This window comes from Mirounga angustirostris, unplaced genomic scaffold (genome assembly GCF_029215605.1).
Source record: "Mirounga angustirostris isolate CCGP_5_RB_7025 unplaced genomic scaffold, mMirAng1.0.hap1 SCAF_4, whole genome shotgun sequence".
NCBI lineage: Eukaryota > Metazoa > Chordata > Mammalia > Carnivora > Phocidae > Mirounga > Mirounga angustirostris.
Window position 1 is genome coordinate 56,259,051 of NW_026991712.1, and position 21,931 is coordinate 56,280,981.

General features: G+C 36.9%; 1 protein-coding gene across 6 annotated transcripts in view; it reads right to left on the reverse strand.

Moving 5' to 3' along the window:
• Positions 1-21,931, reverse strand: part of ZFHX4 (zinc finger homeobox 4) — a 188,462-nt gene that overhangs the window by 140,815 nt on the left and 25,716 nt on the right. For 5 of the 6 annotated variants that reach the window (XM_064588183.1, XM_045896351.2, XM_064588181.1 and 2 more), the window contains one exon: positions 20,674-21,176. In XM_064588183.1, the coding sequence (XP_064444253.1) occupies positions 20,674-21,176 (503 nt within the window). The remainder of the gene's footprint in view (positions 1-20,673; positions 21,177-21,931) is intronic. The other variant, XM_045896353.2, reaches the window with a different exon arrangement.

Genomic DNA, 21,931 nt, shown 5'->3' on the forward strand with positions numbered 1-21,931 from the left:
TACCTAAGAAAAGGGAAAGCCATGCAAAACTGACCCACATAAAACACTGTTAAATCTGATTAAAAGTTCTGAACAATCATGCAAATATATATTATTGTTTCTTTTTTTATTATGTTATATTATTGTTTCTATTGAGATGATTTAAATCATTTGCCTCTTCTCAAACGCACTCTTCAATAGTGTATCATTATAGGAAATATTATGAGCATGGGGGGCGGGGGGACGGTGGCCACAGCCCTAGGGATCTTTGTTCCCAGCAGAAAAAGTTTCCTTTTGGTGGACTAAAGGTTAACACCCTTGTTTCACCACCCTCATCCTCCACCTGTCACTCTGTGTAGACGTCACAGTTCATGCACACACACAAACAGACTGACCTTGGACAGGCCTAAGATCAAATCTGGTTATTAATAATGGGGAAAGTCAAAATGCAATCTTCCAGACACTGGAGAATCGAGCTGGAAATAATGCAGGAGGCACTCCCTGTCAATAAGAAGCATCATGATGCTAAGGGTTAAAATATTCATCTGGTCTTGAGCAGGAGTTAAGATAAACTTTTTTTTTTTTTCCCTGTTCTGTGAATGCTATCGCGAGAAGTTTGCTCAGGGCCTTTATGTGCCCAGCTTATCTGTTCTTACACTTTCAATTATTTTTGGACTCTTTGCTTTATAAGAGTTCTTATAAAGTAATCCATTTGCAGGCTAAAGCAGATATAATTGGAAAAAATATTGCCCTTTCATAGTCATGGAAGATATTTTACAAATGGGATGAAATACTTTTAATACCCTCATTGTAGTTCAATGTGCATATAATTTTAACCATGGGTTCTCATTCTCTATAATTGTTATTCCCTATAATGTCCTCTCAGAATATATCCATAATCTAGGCTAAAAAGGGGAAATATGAAAAAATCATGTAAATGCCTAGGCAAATACAAAATGCGCTACAGTAATAAATGTATTACTCTCTCAAACCACTACTAAAATTAAAGAGGGAATTTAATCTAATATTCCTTCCATAATTTATACAATCATTTCCATGTTCCCAGGTTATAGGCCTCTTGATAAGAGAGTCATGCATCCTTCATGATAGTATCAACATTAATGTTTTGGCCAAAAATCTCTGCTACAGGACTACCAATAGTTCCTATAAAGGTCCGTTTAGAAAATCATCATTAAATTTTTACTTAAGTGCAGTCCCCAAACAACACAACTATAGAAAATGCACTTCTTCAAATCCTGGGAAGAATTTTTTGTCTGCACTACAGATGCAAATTTTTAAAAAGCAGTAAAATCTTCCTTTCTCCTGTAAGGAAAAAAAAAAAAAAAAAGAATATCCTCTTTGATTTTTGTTGTCTGCTAATCACCAAAAATCATTTCTTTGAGAATGTATCTAGCCTAATGTTTCTTAATTTGCTGCATGATGAACTATCCCTTTGAGCTCTCTGTGAAGGTCCATTCAAAGGCTTCACACCAACAGGCATGAAGACTTTACATGGTATGCAGAATTATGTTACAATAAACTGCCTCACTCCTTCAACCTCCTGGTATTTTATATCAGTTGCTTCCTCAAGCAACACAAATCCACTAATGCTTTAATTTGTGACACTGCTAACTGGTATTAACAGATTATGACTATGAAATGTCCTTGCATTTATATTGGCACAGGAGGATGATATGTCCCTCATAGTAGAGCAAAATGTTTTAGGTCACACAAACATACAATACCGTACTATGTGTTTTACTTAAGCACAAACCTCAAAAGGTTTTCTTTTATAGTACACTTAGAGTACATTAATGTGTGTTCATTGAACACTATCCTTAAATAACCAAAAGCCCAGGGCTCACCCTGGGCAAGGCAGGAAACTTCTATCCTGATCTACATGTATCAGCAGGGCTCAAGTAACCGATCAAGCCAAAACTATTAGCAAAATCTTGAAATAATTTTTTTAACCAAATCATCCAGTCATTTTATTAGTGTGACTCTTTCAGTCTGTGGGGAGGGAGCTTGTTTTATTTGGGTCTCCCATGGAACACGGGCTATATGGCCAGTGGGACCCAGATACAGTTTGGTCTTGGTAGTTTACAGTATATCCACATTTAAAAATGCAGCTCTTGTTCAGAACTGACTGATTATTTCAAGGTGATCTATAAAAAATGACCCTCCTTTATGAAGTAGACAAAGATCCAGTTTTTAACTTGCCAGTAACTAAATACAGTAGCTTTTCCAGAGTAATGTGTTACGGAAATAAAGATTCTGTTGCTCGTGAAATTGGGCACCATATTTATTTGCTTCTTTTTAGCTTTGGTTGTCATTGTAGCTACCAGCATATATGTATTAGATGATATATTTGGGAGAAAAGAAAAATATGGGATATCATTAAAAGAAAATTGTCAAATTATAAAACATACAATACACAGTTCTCTTTCATAAACAGGATAAAGAAATAGACACACATCTATATCTAAACACCCACACACCCATACAACCCTCACATACATACAAGCACATCTCACACCCACACACATTTATATCCATATGTATGGAGAGAAACATAAAGAGAAAATGTATGCTATTATGAAGTAAAACTCCAAAACCTCAGAATCTGCCTTCCTAGAATAGCAAGAAAATAAAAAATTGCAGAATCATTACACTGAGCTACAAATGAGCATACAACCCAGCGGGCCTGTGGAAGTTGGCTCTCCTGAGACCTATAAGATTCCTGTTCAGAAAACAGACTATATATCTGCTGCCTGGGGATATCTTCATGTATAAGGAGAGTGGATTTCTGCAACTATGATGAAGCAAAGCATGATTCCAAAAATTTACCAAAAAAGATATTCCTACAAAATTCAATCCAGGGGCCTTAGATTTTTTTTTTTTTTTTTTTTTTTTTTTTTTTTTACCGACTTTTGGACTCCAAAATGGTTTCTTGGCCCGACAGTTCACTAAAGTGCCAGACCTTCAACAAAAGAACAGCTGTTTTGTACAGAAAGGTTTTCTTTAGAAAGGCTTGCCATTTTTCCTACTGAAATGGGATTTTTTTTTTTTTTATATCAAAACATCTCAGACTCTTGTCCTTAGAGGCAAAAAAATGAGCAAGACAGAGGGCAATGCCTGCCATGATTTCCCTGGACAGAATATGCAGCATCGGCAGACCCTAGCAAAATCCTAGTCTGTGAAAGGAGGGGAATCCAAGAGGACATTAGAAGACACAGTTTCTCTTTTGAACACGGGAGAAACAAATGTAAATGGAGCTGAACTTGGTACGATCACCACATTCACTATTTTTGCATGAATCTGTAGATCTCCAGTGACCTTCAAAATCTTCTAGCCCAGCGATCCCAAACCAGGCTGATTATCAAGATCATCTCTTTAAATGAAGAGATTCCTGGATGCATCCCTAAAGGTCATGGCCTTGGAATTAGTATGTTTTAAAAGTTCCAGTGCATCTAATGATCAGCTTCATCTCATCCAACCTTCCAAATCATATTCTCAAATCTGTCAATTGGATATGCAGCCATTTCTAGAATGCCTTTTCACATAAGGATTTCATGGCTCCAGAAAGTTTGAAAGTGCTTGTACTCTGATAAAATCTCGGTGGTAAGTGCCTTTTTCTGTATGACAGCCAACATCTAGTGATGTCCATTCTGTTCAGCCCCAGCTACTCTTTTAAATACCTCAATACAGTGTCTCATTCAAATTCTCCACTTGCTTCTAAGATTAGAAGAGTTTGACTTATCAAATACCTACATACTAATAACGCAAATAAATATTCCAGATTTTTAAAAACTTATTTGTTTACAACAGCAATTAACTATTGCATTGCCTAATACGTGATTATGTGTTTAATGCTTGTCTCTTCCCCTAAAATGTAAGGTCTACCAGTGCAAGGCCTGTGTCTTTCTTGTTTGATGTTATATCCGAATATATTCTCTTGCATGGGGTCTGATAAAGTGAGTTCTCAGTAAACGAATAAATGAAATGATTAGTATCAAATACGTAAATAAAACACAAGGGATTAAAGGATGTAGTTCAGCTGTTTCTCCATATATGATTATTACCCTGCTTCCTGTTTACAAGAAAAATACATAAACATGTATTTGTGGATTAAACAAAACAATGGAAAACTGGCAACCTGATCTATGTGTAAGTACATCAGCAATTTAAGATAAGATCCTTGCTAAAGCTAAGAATAAATCAGCTCTTAGAACCACGGAAGTGGTTGCCTTTAGACCAGATCTCAAAGACCGTTAAGTTAATGCTAATTTTCTACTCGTAATGGTAACTCAGAACCCATTTTATAGATGAAACAGTTGTGGTACCAGCCTAAAGGCAAAACTAAAATTAATGCCAGACACAGAAGCTTTTAGCAGTCACTTTTCAGCTGTGAGCTCCACTTACTACTACTCATTTGCAAATTCACACTTGGCAGACTTGAAAACTGGTATTTAAAAGTGTAATACATAGCTCCTTTTCTGTGGGCAAAATTCTAAGCAAGAAGGGATATCGAAGTTAAAGTACATAAAAGGATACACAAATAGTTATTTTCTATGAGCTATATTTACCCATGTTCAAGTTCATGAGTATAGCTACATTCCTCTTCAAAGCAAATTTCAATTGAAGGCCAATTGGAGAGATAAAGTTAAGAATGGCTTTTCAAGAATGACAAGTCCCTAGATATAATAGTGTAACCAAGTGCACTTACAGAAATTAAAAAGGAAAGTGTCTTACCAATAATAAGAAAAGCAGAAGTTATCTCCAAGTACAAAAAGCAATGCCAATAGACTAGATATGCTGACAAGACACGAGTAATATTTTCCACATATAAGAAAAGCTTTCATCTCAGAAGACTATTTTTAAAGCTATTTTTGTACCTTAATTAAGATCTACAGAACTCAGTGTAGTGGTTTTTTTCCTCTCCATTTACTAATATATTAACTAAGGCACAGAAATGCTTGCCAAAAACCACATAAAGAGTGAGAAAGTCAGCTGGACACTTTAAGACAGAAAATGCCTACCCCTTCTTTTTTAAGCTTTCCTTAAGTTACACAGAAATGCACGGATAGATGTAGACACAGATGTCAGGAAAGATAGATGTGCATTGCTTTCACTGTCTTTCTCTGAGACATCACCCCGCACCTTCTCAACACCCTGAACCCCCAATATGGTAATAATGGGAGGGTATCAGAAAGTGATACCTACCTTGTCAATGCTTATTAAGCTTGTTAGTATTCACAGACATTAGTGCTGACATAGGCAATCTTTGTTTTACTGTGTTTTAAACTCAAGAAAGCAACTCCAGAGAATCTTTTAGCATGAGATAATATGGGAGCTTATCATGTTTTCTTGCATAATTTATCCTTAAAACTTTTTTCATAATAAAACAGAAAGCAGAAATTATGCAATGCTATGTTCTAACAGTAGGAACACTGGCAGTCCAACCCCTGACCTCACTATACCCATGTCAATAGGCTTTATGAAGATCAGTAGGTCTTCAGAAATTGAAAACTTCAAGGAACATTAATAATTGTTGAATAAAATAGGATGATGCCTGAAATAGCTACAGATAAAATATTAAGACTATTTTACCAGTAACCTAATTAGATCAGATATCAAAAACAAATGTATTTCTGCCTTAAAACTACAAAAAGAAAATAAATTCCTTCTAGTTAGCCAAAAACAGCACCAAGTAATATCTCAGTTTATCCATTATGAAAACATAAAAATCATGCTCATAAACGTCACATAGGTGGGGAGGGGGGAGGCAAAAGAGAGAAAAGTCTTAAATTATACTGATACTGTACATTATTTTCCAATAATGGAACAACATCTTTACTGGCATAGAAGCAAACAACCACCCTTTATCAAAGTTTTACAAGGCAGGAATCTAATTCTTTCCCCCAATACCACAGGAAATCTAAATATTAACTTCCTAAATGACACAAAGAAGTAAACATTGCTAAAATGTGTAATAGAAAGTACTAAAAATGTCTCTGCAAACTTCTGGAATTCAGAAAGGCTGTTAACAGGGCAAAATCACAAGGGAAAATAAAGCACAGATAAAAAGCATTATATGTTTTCTTCTAAAGACTAGTGAGCTCCTTGAGGACAGGAATTAAATCATATACCCTGGGGTCCAGCCCCGTGTGTTTTTAACAAATGCGAACAAACAAGCATTTGTGCATTACTAGAACATCAATCTAACAAAACGTCTTTCAGTAAACTTAAGTTATTGTAAAATATTCCAATTTTTCATTCCCACAAATATGGAGAATTCAGTTCTAGGTATTTTTCAAAGAACATTCTATGAATGAAATAAAGAGTTTACATTCTGACAAAAAAAAAAAAAAAGAACTATATACTGTTATCAGTGATTTTTCTAATTTGCTATCCCTCACTACACCTCCCAAAGTCTCTCAATCTCTATCTCATAATTACCTCTTTTTCTCTCTCCGGGGAGTCATAGCCTTCTCAAAGATCGACAATTACAGTTACACTCTTATTTCCATCCTTTCTGCCACAAACAAGGCCTTCCTTTCCAGGTATCCTTCTCAGTGTAGGATCTTCACTGTGACACAGTGTCCCATTTAAGAGCGTGGGTGCTGGAACCTGTCAGAATGAGCTCAAATCCTTACTCTGTTGTCACTCTTACCAGCTATGTCATGTTGGATAAATTAATTAAGCTTTCGTTGCTTTAGTTCCTCATCTTCAAGATGGGCATAATAATAGTGCCGACCTAATAGGGTTGCTGTTTGATTTAGTGAGTTAATTTTTTTTTTAACTTAGAAGATTATCCGCCATCTAATACGTGCTCAGTAAATGTTAGTGTTAATTTCCTCCCTGAATTCATTGGCCAAAGTAGAGCAGAAGATGCATAAGGTTGGGAGATTGAAAAAAAAAAAAATGTAATATTTAAAGAATTAAAGAAAAAGGAAGAAAGAGCTGACCAGGTACAAAATAAGAAGGGACTGGGAGTAATGACAGTGCAGTTAACACAGCCGTGGCCAATGCAGCAATCCCGCTCCTGGGTGTATATCCAAGAGCAACAAAATATAAGTCCACAGGAAAACCTGTCCACAAATGTTCACAGCATCATTATTCCTAATAGCCAAAAAGCGGGAACAACTCAAATGCCCATCAACTGAAGAGAGGATAAAGAAAATGCAGTTTATCCATACTGAAGTGATAGGTTCCATGGAAATTCCATAATAAAAAGCTAGGAAGGTGGGTGAGGGGATGGGGTAATGGGGTGATGGGCATTAAGGAGGGCACTTGATGTAATGAGCACTGGGTGTGATATGCAACTGATGAATCACTAAATTCTACCCCTGAAATTAATAATACACTATATGTTAACTAAATTGAATTTAAGTAAAAAATTAAAAATAAATAGCCAAACTGTGGAAAGAGCCAAGATGTCCATTGACAGATGAATGGATAAAGAAGATGTGGGGTGTGTGTGTGTATATATATATATATATATATATATATATATATATATATACACACACACACACAGATACATGATGGAATATTATGCAGCCATCAAAAGGAATGAGATCTTGCCATTTGCAACGACGTGGATAGAACTGGAGAGTGTCATGCTGAGCGAAGTAAGTCAATCAGAGAAAGACATGTATCATATGACCTCACTGATATGAGGAATTCTTAATCTCAGGAAACAAACTGAGGGTTGCTGGAGTGGTGGGGGATGGGAGGGATTGGGTGGCTGGGTGATAGATATTGGGGAGGGTATCTGCTATGGTGAGTGCTGTGAATTGTGCAAGACTGTTGAATCACAGATCTGTACCTCTGAAAAAATAATACAATATATGTTAAAAAAAAAAAAAAAGAAGAAGATAGCAGGACAGGAAGAATGAAGAGGGAGAAATCGGAGGGGAAGACGAACCATGAGAGATGATGGACTCTGAAAAACAAACTGAGGGTTCTAGTGGGGAGGGGGGTGGGAGGAGGGGTTAGCCTGGTGATGGGTATTAAAGAGGGCACGTTCTGCATGGAGTACTGGGTGTTATGCACAAACAATGAATCATGGAACACTACATCAAAAACTAATGATGTAATGTATGGTGATTAACATAACACTAAAAAATTTTAAAAAATTAAATAAAATAAAAAGCTATGAATATAGATACACACTACAATATGGATGAATTTTGAAAATATTATGCTAAGCGAAAGAAGTCAGTCATAAAGCGCCACATATAGTATAAATTCTATTTATATGAGATGTCCAGAACAGGCAAATCTATATAGACAGATAGCAACCTGTGGCTGCCCAGGGCCAGGAGAGGGGGGTTGGGATTAGTTGGTGGGGGTAGACTAAATTGGACAGGATTTCTTTCTGGAGTGTTGAAAATGTTCTAAAATTGAGTACGGTGATGGTTGCATGCTTCTGTGAATAGTCTAAAAAAAAAGCCATTTCATTGTGGGGTGCCCAGCTGACTCAGTTGGGGGAGCATGTGACTCTTGATCTTGGAGTTGTGAGTTTGAGCCCCACATTGGACATAGAGATTACTTAAAAAAATAAAACCAAAAATGAAACATTTCATTGTATAATGTAAATGGTTGAACTGCATGAAATATGAATTCTATATCAATTATATTCAATAAATATGAAGTCTATATCAATTCTATATCAATACATACATAAATTTTTAAAAAGCAGCAAAGCAGAAGACAAAGGCCTCAACCTTCATTGCACTGTTCACATGGTAGAATTTGTAGCATATAACTTTAGTTCCTTTCCTTTTTAATTTAGAACTGATTTCTTGAAACTTTTAGTCTCATTTTCCTATATAATTTCACACTTAATTATTAAGATTGTTGTCTTATTCCATCATTTTCCCACTGTGGACATCTTTCATTTAATCGACTTGAGAAGGTATTTTTGTTCTGGGTTACCCAATTCCCTGAGTTTCAAGGATCATTCTGAGTCTAAATGTCTTATCGTATCTGTTGTGACTTTAAGACAAAGAAAAGAATAGAGCACTAATTAGGTAGGCATTAATTTGAGAACATTTTTGCTTTTAAAGATACTTTTTTTTTTTAAGATTTTATTTATTTATTTGACGGAGAGAGACACAGCAAGAGAGGGAACACAAGCAGGGAACACAAGCAGGGAGAGTGGGAGAGGGAGAAGCAGGCTTCCCACGGAGCAGGGAGCCCGATGTGGGGCTCAATCCCAGGACCCTGGGATCATGACCTGAGCTGAAGGCAGACGCTTAACGACTGAGCCACCCAGGCACCCCAAAGATACTTTTTTAAAACACTTAGTGCTCATGGCTTTGTGAAAAGATATCTGCTCCAATGGGGCCTAGGGCCTGCCTTTTGTATGGGGGTGGGGTGGGGGGGAAGGCTTAATGTGCTCCCACAATTAGGGAGGCCATTTACTTTTTGGAGAACCTGTCACTTTTACCAAATCATATCCTGTTCCCTGAACCTTTGATTAGTCATGTGTTCATACAGAACTGATTTCAGTGCTTGCTGACGAGTCTTGCACAACATCATCAAAGGTTTATTATCTCTTGAGACTGAGAACACTTACAATATGCAGGAAGAGATTTCTGCCATTTACTTTAAAACAGAGTAAGTGGGTATTAATGATTAACTCATGATCTTCATCAATTTTTTTAAAAAATAAGTCTTCATATACTGTATTTTACTTCTTTCTCTTTCTGTCTTACACACACACCACGTACACATGCATGATGCATGCAATTTTTTCCAAGGTTTGAGTAAAATAAGTATAAGTAGGTGTCCCTGGATATGTACTGAAAACATTACTGGAGTACTGGCACTTCGCCTTTTCAATCACTTAACACATGAGACCTGAATATATCCACATTTTTCTTTTTTTTTTTTTTTAAGATTTTATTTATTTATTTATTTGAGAGGGAGAGAAAGAAGCAGACTCCCCACTGAACAGAGAGCCCCACAGGGGGCTCCATCCCAGGACTCTGGGATCATGACCTGAGCTGAAGGCAGAAATTTAACCGACTGAGCCACCCAGTTGCCCCTATATCCACATTGTTCTACACCCATTGATAAAGAATTAAATTATTCACTTTTTGGAAAAGTGTTAACATATACATGTATGTATATATATACATACATACATGTATATGTTATATATACATATATCAATTTCAATGTACTTCTATATCAATGGTTTCCAATAAGTTATCAAGCCATCATAATTAAAGGGGCGGCCACAGTTCTACAAGAAGGAATAAAGTGACCTAGTACCTCCCAAAGACTTATAAGTAAATATTATACTTGACAGTCTATCTGGAAACATATATCTAAAAAAGAGTCTACAAAATTAAGCAATTAGGAACACGTTTTTGCATTTATGAGTTAAAGATGGTAATTCTATCCTCTGTGTGGAGAATGAACACTCTAAAAACTAAATAATTCTTCATAAAGCCCATCTTGGTTTTTCTAAGATTTAAGGAATTATGAGAGCCAAAGATGGTATTTCTCTGGGGAAAAAAAAAAAAGTTATTTATGAATTCCCCTTGGGTCTATTTTTCAGGAACTTGGTTATGAGTTTGGTTATTTGGTTATTCTTCTCAGGGAATACTCATCATGGAAAAACTTGGTACAATTATTCCATCCAAATGTGTTTTTTTAACTACTTACCGTGCTAATAAAAATTATAATAAACAAAAAGTAATAATAACCCAGAACTTGCTTTCAGCCAAATTATATCTCAAAGGACACTGAGGGGCCTCGGCTTAAAAAGCAGTGATAGTATCACATAGTAAATAGGAGAGTTTTCTCCCTTCTAAAGTACTGTGTAATAGAGATTCACCAAACAAACCAATTCTAAAAGGTATGTTCCGGTGTTTGCATAATTCCTATTTTAGCATGCATGTTAATTTTATTTTTAAAAACAACACTATTTATTTGGTGTGAAAATTAAGAATCCTCCTCCTCCTCCCCATGTCCGGAGTCACTTACTACTCAGTGGCTAAGTGCTAATAGATGCTGAGTTTAAAGGAGATGCCTTGAAAACTGACTCTTTCAGAGGTGATGGCAATCAGACTTGCTACCTGATTTCTTTCAATTGAACAATGAATGATTTTAGGCCCTAAGGACATATGCTAGTGTTATTTTCAGGCTTGCCAAATGAATAGTTAGAAATATTTGAAGACTTCGAAAGGTACTACACATTATAATTATCAGACTGTCCTTGCATGCTTTACACACACCAGTTATAGATATTGGGAGCTTCTGCATTGCTAACAATTCTGTCATTTCCAAACTAAGACTATTCTTGCTTTTCCATAAAAGAACATTTCATTAATGAATGTGGTCAACTGCAGCAACGTCAACGACTGACACTTTTTTGCAGGAAGAGGTAGCCAGATTTAGGAAGGCAAGATTTCCCCCAGTATCTCTTAAGTTAGGTCAGTGTGAATAGTTCTAATAAGATTTGGGGCTTTACATGGGAATCTTTAACGAAATTTCAAGGAGAGAGAGAAAGGGAGTGCATTTGAAACATATGGTGGAAAAAAAATTTCTGGAGCCTTGTAACTAAAATGGATCCAAGTAAGAAGTGAAAGATAAAAGTAAAAAAAATAATAATTCAAAACAAGATTATTTCTAAAAACTAAGTAAGTAAGTAGCAAGTGAATAGGACTTCCTCCAGTAGTTACAAGGATGGCAGGAAAAGGGAATTGAGTTCTGGGGCAGAGAGTAGACTGTGCTTTAGTTGTTCCTGTTTAGGAAGTTAAATGCTTAGGGAGGCATATTCCCTCTTTCAGGTCAGCGGGGTACCATTTCATACATTACTGCTGAAGTACCCTGGTGACCTGAATGAAGTAATGCAGCTTCCAAAGGTGCTTAACTTGCAAGCACTGAGAGCTCAGGCACTAGCAGTGATAAATATTCTAGTAGTTCTTTCTATTTAATACACCAAACACCCAAAAATGCCAGTAAAAGGAAGTTTCTTTAAAGTGAAAGAATTCCGTTGTGACAGGAGATACTCAGGCAACAATTTTAACCAGCAGTTTTCTCCTTCTGGCTTGTAGATGACCCAACAGGTGTTAAGTTCATTATTCTCGTTGGCTGTGTTCATACTGGCCTGCTTTTGTGTTATACTACATCTGCAAAATCTTTAAGCGAATCTGCTAACTTGAAGGAATGAAAGTGGGCTCTGAAATGATGAAGCACTAGACAAAATTGTTAAGTTTGCCTCTGGTGCTCTGGCCTTCCTTTTCCTTTCCCACTCTCTGCTCTTCCTATCCTCAAGTGCAATGGAAAGTCTTCTTATTAGCAGGGCCTCCTGATGTGGGCTAGAACATCAACACAGTTTGTTACTGTCTGTGAGGACTTGAGCAAAGCATTTTGCTCTGAGTCTTAGTTTCCCATATGTCAAAATGGGAATAGTAACATATAACTGTTAGGAAGAATAAAATGAGATAATGTAAATAAAAAAGTCTAACTTCTTATGATTGCTGTCAGCCTACGTCCTCTTTTTAAATGGATAATTGGATGTCAATTATCAATATGGTTTTACCGTTGACAGAATATCTAGCATCAGAAGAAGGGATATTTTTGGTAAGATTCCTTCCCAATGTCTCATAAATCCTATATAGACAATCAATTGCCAACTCTATTTATAAACGAGGCGCTTCTTGACACAGGACACATAATCATGGATGAAAAAATCAATTATTTTAAAACTTTAAAAGCTTCCCTTCCAAACCTGAGACGGACATATCGATAGCTCATTTCTTTCCATCTTCAGCTCTGCATTCCACTAATTTTATCAGCAGATCACCAAACACGAAGAATTTTTCAACTTAAGTCTTCCTCTACATTCTCTTTAAAAATTGCCTAATGGGAAAATATAACCTTGACATTCATTCTGTAAGCCACAAGAAGAGAGAGATGCGTATTCTACGCTACCTAACGTTTCCGGTGAAAGACAGGCTTTAGGAAAATCTGAATCAATAAAATACTAAGAATATGGCCGAATATACTTTTATATTGATGTGTACATATTTGATATACTACATGTAAGTATTATATTCAAAGCTACAAACGTATTTTTCCTTAAAGATGAAAACCAAGTGAAATAAAATGTTGCCACATGTAACTGTTATTATCTATGATAATAACAAACTCGTCCTTGTAAACACTTATCTTGAAGCAAAACTCTGACAGTATGATAAACTGAACTCACAAAGATTCTTCAAGAGTCAAACTAAATTAGCATCCTGACCCTATAAGGGGGTTGACTGACATTGTAACCTGACGTTTTCCATTCTTTACCAGGTGGTTTTCTTCTTCATTTTCGAGGTAATACATCAGTAGCATCATCCTCACGTATGAAGGAAACATACATGTTCCAACTAATAGAAAAGCTCTGCACTGCCTTAAATTCCCGCCATGACCCTTGTCTAAAACTGATCAATAAAGTCTTGCAATGCAAGAGAGCAATAAGAGGAAGTCGAGACAATCAAGCGACATTGCTCTACAGCTACTGATGACCCAAAAGAGCAGTCCACTCAGTCCTTTGACCAGCCGTTGTCAGAAAACAAAACAAAACCATGGAAGCTTTTGATGTGGGGTTCAAACCTTAATTTTATTACTATCCCTGCCACACTGGAAGAACAGAGTGAGTCTGGAAGCATCACCTTAGAGAAGATGGCTTATATCCTGCCACATTAACAGGACACAACCTCCATCAACAGAGACTCTGCTGGCACATAGTAAGTACTCCGTCAGTGCTTCTGTATTTAGTAGAAGTAAAACTTGGGATATCATTCAGGTATTCTGCAAACAGGACATGAGCCTCTGTGCCTCTACCAATCCCCACACTCCTCTGAGGTTATAGGATCTGTGAAGATGTTTCCTCATGGGCTAGAGGGGGCTGTGCTTCCACTGCCGCTCTTATTTGAACAAATCATATCGTCATAAGCTCTCCTGAAATACACTGATAATTTGGGAAAAGTGCCTTTTAAGGCTTGAATTCTCTGAATAATGAACAAATCTCCACGTCTAATTGAACTCAGCCTGAGCATAGGCTCAGACTCAAAGCAAACTTGGTAAAGCATTTCCAGTAGAACTCAGGCAGGCCAGATGTTCTGGAAGCAGAACCACGGTCATTATGCACATACCAGCCCCTCCCCCTGCACCCCGGGCCAAGACCCTTTCAGCAGCGCGAGGCCTGGCTAACATATGACTCTGGCTGCATCACTGCGTGGCATCCCAGCGCCCATTTGGACGTTTCAGCAATTTTAAACAAGCTCCGCTGACAGGGACTATTAAATTGAAGCCCAAGAAGCACGCAGGGAGAGCACATTAATTATGGGGTAACACCTTTGTCTGCATTACCTAAATGACCTCAGGGCGGGTGACACAGAAGCGATTTACTACTTTTGGTTAAACCGTACCTACACTTCACATGAGACAGAGTGAACACAAGTTACACAAAAACCAGAATATAAATCATAAAGTATGAGTTGACATGGTCCTGAAGTGAATAGTCGTGTCAAATTTTTTTACTGTGTTTCTGAGATGAGGGGCAGTGTGGGTTTGGAAGCAGATACGTGAGGGAAGCTCTTAGGGTGGGGCTCTGCCCTACCCAATCCCCGTCCCTGACAAAATCACTAACCCAATCCCCGTCCCTGACAAAATCACTAACCCAATCCCCGTCCCTGACAAAATCACTAACCCAATCCCCGTCCCTGACAAAATCACTAACCCAATCCCCGTCCCTGACAAAATCACTAACCCAATCCCCGTCCCTGACAAAATCACTAACCCAATCCCCGTCCCTGACAAAATCACTAACCCAATCCCCGTCCCTGACAAAATCACTAACCCAATCCCCACCCCTGACAAAATCACTAACCCAATCCCCACCCCTGACAAAATCACTGCACCCCCCACCTGACATGTTGGAAAATTCATCCAGATTAAGCAATTCCTTCAAAACAAAATACACCCTGGAAAAGACCTGAAAGTGATTTATACCTTCGGATGCACTATTCTGCTTTTATGAAAAGGTTTCTTTCCCCTTAATTAAGGGAATGCTAGTCTTCTTTGGGGAATTAGATGGGTAATCTTGCAACATGGAGCATTTCCATGAAGAGAAGATCCAGGTGGGATAAAACAGTAAGGATTTCAGAGAAACAGAGAAGACGTACTAGCATGTGCCTGATGTGTTGGGAGATGGTAGCAGTAGTTAAGGAAAGACATGTGGAAAATAAAATGGGAGGGTTCCTTTGCACACTTGGCTTTCTTTAAATTTTGTCTGGGTTTGTTAACAATTTCACACACTAAAAATCACTTTATCTATCCTGACATGGATGTAGTTAAGTTGCTAATGCCTGTGTATTAACATATATATTTTATATTTGGATAGACAGATTTTTAGTCTTTTTTTTTTTTTTCCCCAGGGGAATACAAAGAGGGTTCTCAGCTCACAATGTAATAGATTACTTGCCATGGAAAAGCAGTGAGGAAGTCCATATTTGTGCTGGAGTAGCCGTGTTATAACACATAGCTGTGCTTCAGCAAATGTCAGGCTTAAAAACAGAAGGAGACGTAGCAGATAGGGCTGGCCAATTACACTGTGATCTAAAAACACCAGTGATTTATTAGTTGCTATTAGCTAACCAGCTCCTCTCCATTTGATCTGCGTATTTATTAGTTATAAGTATTATGGGAGCATGTATTATTGTTCCACCGCAGAAACTCTTTTTTCAACCTCTGCCTTGTCTTTTTATATGAGAATACAATAGAATAATTTGAGTGGTGATTACTTTTTAAAAACGAAATCCTGCAACCGGAATTAAATTTCGCAGTGCATTTCAACCTAGAAAGAAACATAAATCTGAAACTAATATAAAAAAGTATAAAAATTTCCATATTCAGGTTAATGTTTGGCAACAGAAAAGAATAACTTTTGTTTATCTCTGAAAACAGCTTTCTTCATCTAAACAAATGACTAGAATAAGATTAAGAAAAACCTGTTTTGGTTTCTTAGATACACACACATATTCCAATTTCCTTTTGCACAATGACTTTTATGCAAATGTGTACCACACAATCTCCTGACCTCCTTTACCATCACACTGGGACAATGACAGTTCAATAATTGAAACGGTACATATCTGGTATATTTGATTTTAAATTGCAAAGTTGGACTCAGGCCTATTGAAATGAAAATGCTTGTGATTCTTTGTTAATTCCAAACTGATCGGGTTATTATTTCCTACTAGTGAAAAAAAAAAAAAAAGGCAAAAAAGGTAGGTGAAGCTAATTATTCCATTTTTTATTTCCTTGACACATACTTTTCCCAACGTGGCTCCTTCCACTCTCTTCTGTGACCCTCCCCCACACCTTGATTTTAGTTCTTAACCCGGATGCTTTCATCCATAACATGGATAATGAGAAAACTCCAAAAATGTTCCTTGGGGAAATGTTACACTAAAAGTTACCTAGGACTAAATCCCACGTGTGTTCTTTTGCTCACCATGGAGACAAGAGACTCATTCACTGCTCTCAGCCAATTTTAAATCCAAATATGAAAATAGCATTATGGAATTCAGACAGACTATTCTGCTTCACTACTAGCAGATGCAGGAAGAAAAAAGGCTGGTATAATTAAGCTTTTGACTTTGAACCAGCAAAGCTGTGAACACCTCACTTAAAAATACATATAATATTATAAGAGCAGCTGACGTGCAGGTGTGGCAAGAAGATTTGCAAGCCCGGCATAGGATGGGGGTAAGCCAATCAGCTGGCTGGAAAAAGTCTTGTCCATTCTGAGCCAAGAATAAACTAAACTGCAAAACTGAAATACGGCCAAAGTTGTATTTGTTCTTCTTCGATTTGAATGTGTAGTGCTAAGTGGTTTCCATTATAACTTTTTACTCGACTCTTTAGAAAAATGTTTGGGATCATGTAAGAGGGAGACCAATTCTAATACATTTTTTTTTTTAAATGAGGGTTGGAAGTAACAGGGTTTCTTTAATACATATCTCAGGCTATTCATTTATTCATCCTACAAATATTGAGGATTTATTCTATGAATATCAATTGACAAGAATTTGTAGAGGACGCAAAGGTGTGAAATTAGAAGAATATAATCAAATCCAGTAAAGTGGTAGCTAAGAAACACTGCTTTTGCATCATATCTAGATCTAGATGTCGATGTAGGTATACACACGAGCACACTTTACCTTACGACACTGACTGTAGCTATCTACGCACTCAGTATTTGTTAACCTCACTTTAAATATACTTTTATGCATGGAAGGAGAAGATTAAGGGCAATCTGTAGTTTCATTTTATTGTTTTAATTTCTTAGACCAATTTTGCTTCATCATTAAAATTTCTGGAGGAAAAATCAAAATTTAATAGTGCTTAGCGCTTCAGAGAATTCTGCTTGAAGAAGTGAGTAAGCTTTCCTTAACAATAACAAAATTCCTTTTTAAAAAGATTCTAAGGCAAATAATACTGCCAAAAAAATGAACACAACTTTGTTTGTTTTTGCAGTCATCGTTAGCAACAGACATAAAGGTATTCTTTTTTTTGAGTCCATATGGAAAGATCATCAACACATTCTGCCTCTGGGTCCTTTGCCAAAAATACCATAACCCGCAAGCCTTCTACCTTAAACATAAAAGGAAAGGTGTTGTTCTGGTCAAATAAAGAAATAATTTTTACTAGCATACGTCTAATGTTAAAGCTGCCTAAACCCTGCCAAATACATTAAAACAACATCTGTAAAACAGATTTTCATTAAATTGATCAGTTTAAAGTTAAGCAGCTAGGCAGATGATGCTTTTAAGCTAACCCTTAACCTTTAACCTTTAACCTCCTTAAACTGGAATAAGGACACACACTTCTTTTAGTAATACTGCTCCAGGTTGACAATGTAAGAGGTAAAGTGGTCTATTCAAATCGAACTGACACATAACCACATTTAGAGTGTTATGAATCAATATGTTGTCGATAACGAGGAAAGCTGTTATCTCACAGCTCAGTATTTATCTTATAACTGCTACTTGTCACTTTCCCTTAAAGTCTGAGTAATTCATGATGCAAAATGATGTAAATTAAACTCTTATTAATGAAAATGATTTTTATATAGGAGATTATTGTCTAGTTATTAACTCAGAAACTATTTTAAGTCTAATTTTAATATTTTAGCCTATTACAAACCATCATTTTTTTTTTTTCCCAGGCCCAGGCCAATTTGTTAGGTTCTCATTTAAAAGCAATTAATGTTACTTATGAAGCAATTTCATTTTGCCCGACACAAGCCGACCAAGCATGCTAATATTCTCATTACTACACTTCAAAATTCTTTATATCTGACTCAGACAGTTTCTGTAAATCAGTTTCAAAAAGGCACCCTCAACACACTGCTACTCTGGAGTATTTTTCTAGTTACTACTAGAAATAATGAATGCCCCTTGAAGGATAATACAACATAATATAGTTCGATTGTCCAATACCAAGTTTCAATAGCTCAAATATTTATCTCCTCAATCTTCTTTTAATTCAAGGTAAGTTTGTTCAAAGTATGTTTTTGTTTGTTGGCTGACCATTTTTAGATGCTAGGCTACAAGGAAAGACATTTGAGTATTTAAGAGAGATAAGCAAATAAAGAAGAGCGGGGGACAAGTAAATTTTTATATGATTTTATAACATTTTTAAGGGAAGAGTACATATATTCTTTGGTTCTGGGATCTAAAGCTCTCTCTGTTTTAAAGCCCTCTTTATAAACAAGCTTTTATCTCATTTGGTTGTTACTTTTGAAGGCAACATCCAACTCTCCCTGAAAAGAAACTTCAAGAGTAACTCTGACACTTAGCAAATTGCTCTGCAGATAGTGAGGGAGATCAACTCATACTCAAGGAAAGAATGAATAAACTTAATGCACACATATACACACGCGTTTAAATAATCATCAAACAATTAGATTAAACAACCTTTCCTGAGAAAATAAACAGTAACACTCTACCTTTCTTTAGCTTCCCACATGAGATCAATAAAATAGAAAAATTTGTACATTTATATCTTCTATTCACAACATGCTAATTTAAAGTGTTAGAGGAGCTGCGTGAATATAAACACAGTTCATGAATATTCTATATAGCTCCCAGGGTTGAGATCTATTATTTATACAAACTTAATGTTTGTTTTTTTCTCCTAGGTATTCTGAAAGTTTTAATAGGTCAGGTATCAACAGGAAAAAAAAAAAAAAGTTGACAACTGAATGGTAAAGCCTACGAATTATAATACAATTAATCCTTTATATTATATTTTCAACAGCATCGACTCAGAAGCTTGCCATCTTACATTAGGGCTTGTACTCCCCTCAAACTGTGTAACCCAAATCTAATGCTTTCATCATTGATCCACAGAGCACCGATCTTACAGGAACAATGTTACAGATTCTCATGCCACGTCTTTAGGTTTTTACACTTAGTACGTCAATCTAGAATTTGAACTTCAAGAAACAACCCAAACTAATAGCGCCAGCCCGAACTCAAATAAATAATTCTTGCGCCTGCTCCAGAGATCCACAATCTGCCCTTTTTGCTGTGTGTTTATAGTTTGAAATAGTATTAGAAAAGCCGTAGGTATTATAATCACTGGTTGACTCCTGATAGTATAGTTATCACTGATTTCTAGTATAAATCAATAGATAACACTTGCAAAATGGATTTTGTAATCATATTTAGAGCTTGTTACAATGACTAATGGTTTGCAATATTTTCTGAAATTTAATATCCTCTAGACAAAAGAAGTTTTTAATAAGTTACCAAGTTACTCATCATAGAAATGAATCTGTTACATTTGTACAAGAACCAAGACAATCAAGCCAATCCAGTAAACAAACTCACAAAATAAATTAACCAGTAATTAGGGCTTAGAAAAAGTCAAGACAAGTTGTGTAATAAATGGTGCTCGCCAGTTGCACATATTCATTACATCTGCATAGTTTTTTCCAGCAAAGATAAAAGTATATTTGCCATTTAATGAACAATTTTATTTGTGCCACACCCAGTGGAGGGAATAAAAACATGACTAGCTGGGAAAGGTCATGCAAAATAACAACTGAGTTAAGTAGAAGACTTTCAACTGATGCTAAGGGAGAGTGTGTTTACTCAAAAATTACAGAAAAACAACGGAACACACACACGCGCACACACACACACATTGTGTTTAGATCGCCCCTGTTCGACACCAAACAAAAGACGACGCATTCACAAAGTAGCACTGTTTTTGTGATCTGTTCCCTATAACCACTAACACTTAGCCAAGAGTGATGCTATGTTTGGTTTTTTTTTTTTTTTTTTAATCAATCAATAAAAGAGGGATAACAATATTATTTTATATGTGAAAATACTCAGGAAGGTTCTTTTACTTCTGGGAAGCCAATAAAGATCGCCACTGAGTTAGGTATAAAAGGGACATAAGGCAAATCTTTTAAATAAACTCTCCAGTTGCATGTATCTCAATATACGTTTAGTAATGTTAAGCAGAAACCGTGTACCTTGCCCTTCTATTTTTTTTTTTTCTCTTTCTTCTCTTAACTTGCAGATTTGTGCTCCAAGCTCTGAAACAGTTAATTCCCTTCTCCACTCTGTGCCAAGGGAAATGGATGTCACTGCTTACCTTGTAGAGCTTCAGGGCCGCCTCATGCCTGTGATTGGTGGTATGCAAGCGTAATTTATCCACACTGTTGGTGTAGTAGTCACAGGCATTGCATTTCAGGTGAACGGGGTTGCCAATGGCAATACACTTCAGCCTCCACTCATTGCTTTTGCCCCCTTCTTTAATGTGAGCCACCAGTTGATATTTCTGCATATGCTTATCAGTCTTGCAGTGGAGCTGGAAGTTGGCTTTGAGCTGCGTGTTGTAGTTACAGAGCTTGCACTGGTAGATATCTCCAATTACAGCCCTCCATTCCTCTTCAGGGAGGGAGCGCTCACTGCTCACATGCACACTTAGGGCCTCCAGGCTGTCAGAGGTGAATTTGTTGCAAACAGCACACTGGAATAGCTTCAGCGCTGGGTCACTGATATAAGGTGACAGCTCTCCTGCAGTAAGGAGGGACAGGTCATCACCCATTAGCTGACCACTGGCAAGCCGGATTTCAGGCGTCAGCTCATTATTTACTACAGGAAAAAAAAAAAATTAAAAGGAAAAATAGAGACTAGAAAACACAGCACACACAAAGGAATCTGTAAAATAAAGTCTTGACAAGGAATGTGCTTTCTCCAGAGCTTAAACTATAAAAAGCTGTAATAGGATTGAATCAGGATCAATTACAATCATCCCTTTCAACTTCTAAATTCCCTCATCAGATAGCTTTAATTACTCCTACTGGGCATGATGTCATTCTGAAATTTGTATTTTCGAGGGCAAGGACGTTGATCAATACCATAACAAAACAGTCACGTGCTTGCAATTTAAGAGCCTAGATAAACTTACATAAGCACTAATTGTTATTTTGCAATTTGTCTAAAAGCTTGATGAGATTTGGCTAATACTGCCCGCGTGCCGTGCCCGTAATCTACCGCCAAATACCTGGGATAAGGTAACGGTATTACTGTTAGTTTAATTGTCTTCAATTCAAGATATTTAATTAAAAGTCACGGTGTACCCCTTTGAAGCCCAAGTGTGATATTTTAGGGAAGAGTGGCTGAGACTGACGCCCTCAGGCCTGCTCTCGCAAGGTGTGGCTAAGGACTGTAGGGCAACTAATGCAAATTAGCATTTGTTAATCAACCTGCTGAATGAGGAGGGAGTTTGCTGACCCCTCTTATGCTGCCCTTCATCCCTTAACTCCTTCCTCTCTGGAGTTAATTCAGGTTTGAAGCAAGGCACAAATGGTTTCACTATCCAGCTGAAGGAGAAAGTCCCTGCTAGT